The sequence below is a fragment of the Meleagris gallopavo genome, chromosome 8 (genome assembly GCF_000146605.3).
Source record: "Meleagris gallopavo isolate NT-WF06-2002-E0010 breed Aviagen turkey brand Nicholas breeding stock chromosome 8, Turkey_5.1, whole genome shotgun sequence".
NCBI classification, from domain to species: Eukaryota; Metazoa; Chordata; class Aves; order Galliformes; family Phasianidae; genus Meleagris; species Meleagris gallopavo.
In genome coordinates this window covers 10,114,902-10,117,242 of record NC_015018.2, presented here as the reverse complement: position 1 = coordinate 10,117,242, position 2,341 = coordinate 10,114,902, and the positions used below count along the sequence as shown (strand labels likewise).

General features: G+C 35.8%; 1 protein-coding gene across 1 annotated transcript in view; it reads left to right on the top strand.

Moving 5' to 3' along the window:
• Nucleotides 1-528: 528 nt before the first annotated feature.
• Nucleotides 529-2,341, top strand: part of DNA2 (DNA replication helicase/nuclease 2) — a gene marked incomplete at its 5' end in the record, with an annotated part of 11,966 nt that continues 10,153 nt past the window's right edge. The window contains 3 exons of the mRNA XM_019617937.2: nucleotides 529-680; nucleotides 1,051-1,176; nucleotides 1,648-1,867. Of these exons, the coding sequence (XP_019473482.1) occupies nucleotides 529-680; nucleotides 1,051-1,176; nucleotides 1,648-1,867 (498 nt within the window). The remainder of the gene's footprint in view (nucleotides 681-1,050; nucleotides 1,177-1,647; nucleotides 1,868-2,341) is intronic.

Sequence of the window (2,341 nt, the reverse complement as noted above, 5' to 3'; positions counted from 1 at the left end):
CAGATTATAATAACAAAAAGAGAATAGATAGAAAGCTTACCCATGTCCAGGGCTTGCTGCAAAACTCCAGAGAAGGGATCTCCAGAAGAGATACTTTCCCCTGCTAGTCAGCTCTTAAATGGGTCTAGGAAAGGTGCAGCCAGGCTCCACCCCTTCTGGCAGCACAGGTGAATTGCCTTCACCTGTGCTCTATGGCTGACTTATTGCTCGCCTCAGGTGATCAACCAGAGTTTCAGGCCGTGATTCAGCAGTTCCCATACAGGACAACACAAAGGGTACTGACTCTGATAACACCACTCTTGATTATTTGGAATAAAAATGGGAGATAAAGCAATAGAAGAGATTCACTGTAGTTTGTCTGTATTGCAGTCACATTTGAATCCACATTAATAAGTGAGATGAAAGATCTAATGATTTTAATAAAAACAATTGGGATGTGTCACATGCAACAAATAAGCCCAGAAATTCTGTGGAAAATCTGCATGAAGTGAATATGAATCTTAAACTTTTTGTACTGTATAACTTGTATTGCAGGGCCCTGAGTGTGGTTCACGGCAAACACTCATTGGTACAATTCTTCATGAAATTTTCCAGCAATCTGTAACAAATAACTTGTCACCTGAAAAAGTAGAGGAACTAGCAAATAAAATTGTTTATGGGCAAAAGTATCTCAAAGAAATGTAAGTACATTGCAAGAATCTGTTTTTATGTTTGGAAGATTAGATGCTTTAACAAATGGTTACTGTTATTAGGGGAGCATCTTACCAAAAAATCTTAATGAAATTTTGGTATCTCTTATATTTCCCTGTTCTATAATGTAATTTAATATGCCTGCCCTGCTAGAGTTTAATGGAAAATGTAGTTTATTTCTCTTAATGGGTGCTCAGCTGTAGTTTTATGAGTTAATCAGGTGATGTGAATGTGTTGCTCTCTGTGTTTTAAAGATGGTTCTTTAAACTTGACAATTATTTCCATGAATGTGAAGTACTTTGGTACCAAAGGTGAAGCTAATTTTGCTATTGCCCTAATGTAAATGGCTTTATTTTGTAGGTATCATTTAAAGCTGAAACAAACAGAGGTAATGCAGGAGATAGAAGAATATTTGCCTTCATTTTTTAAGTGGACAGAAGAGTTCATGCACAATCCAGCTAACCAAAATAAAATGCAACTGAAACTGTAAGAATCCAAAATTAGAAATTATCCTAATTTGTATATCTTGTTTGGGACGCTTCCAATTTTTAGAAGAGTGCTTTTTATACAAATCTCTTAACTGACATGGAGCAATTCATTGCCTTGATACCTAAATAGCTAATATTGAGCTCCATATTTAGTTGCAATTATGAGTAGTGGGAAAGACATTAAGAATGATTACTATAAGGCTGAGGGAGGACTGACATAAAAATCACAGTGATATTAAAATCATTGTAAACAACGTGGTAGAGAGTAGATGTGTTAGTACTTAAACATCCTTGTTCTTTTAATCAGCTGGCTAAGGTAGAAGCTGCTGTAAATAGAAGACTAAGAACTGGAATATTAAACCACTATTCAGATGTAATAGTTTGTCAGTGCATGCATATTGCAATGTGTTTTAATCTTGAAATATTAAGGAAAATCATTAACTTCCCCCTTCCTTTGGTTTCTTCCTAGGCCAAGTGAAGACAAAACAGGAGATTGCTCTTCTAAGGTAGAAATTGTAGATATCTTAGACATTGAAGAGAACATTTGGTCTCCCAGGTTTGGATTGAAGGGAAAGATTGATGTTACAGCCAGGGTGAAAATCCATCGTCAGTGTGGCGTACAGTCCAGGATAATGCCATTAGAGCTCAAATCTGGCAAGGAATCGAACTCTATAGAGCACAGGAGTCAGGTACAAAAAAAGTGTAATTTGACAGTTGGTGGCTATAAGCAATCTGTCTTATTAGAATGACTGACTTGGTCTCAAGAATATGAAATATTTGTTTTGTACGTGGTGTAATCTGGATTTATGGATGACCAACCCTGGCTCAATGCTGATGATTTAAAAATGAACTGAGGTGTGGGATGTATGCTTGTTTAAGTCTTTCAATTACCTTTTATGACTTTTATCCTGAAAAATGTTGATTAGTCTCTTCTTACTACACATTTGAGTATTAGCTCGAGGCAAAGAACTTGAAGAACTATAATTGTGCATCTTGAGAGATAGCTGGTCTGAATGAGAGGTAGTCATGCATGAGCTGTTGTTAAGGAAGATGCCTTTTAATTCAAATGCTTGGTTAGGTGCTTATTAGTTATGCTTTCTAAATTATTTGTAATAGTAATGGCTACATAAATTATCTTAAGAAGCTGTATTTTTTATATATAT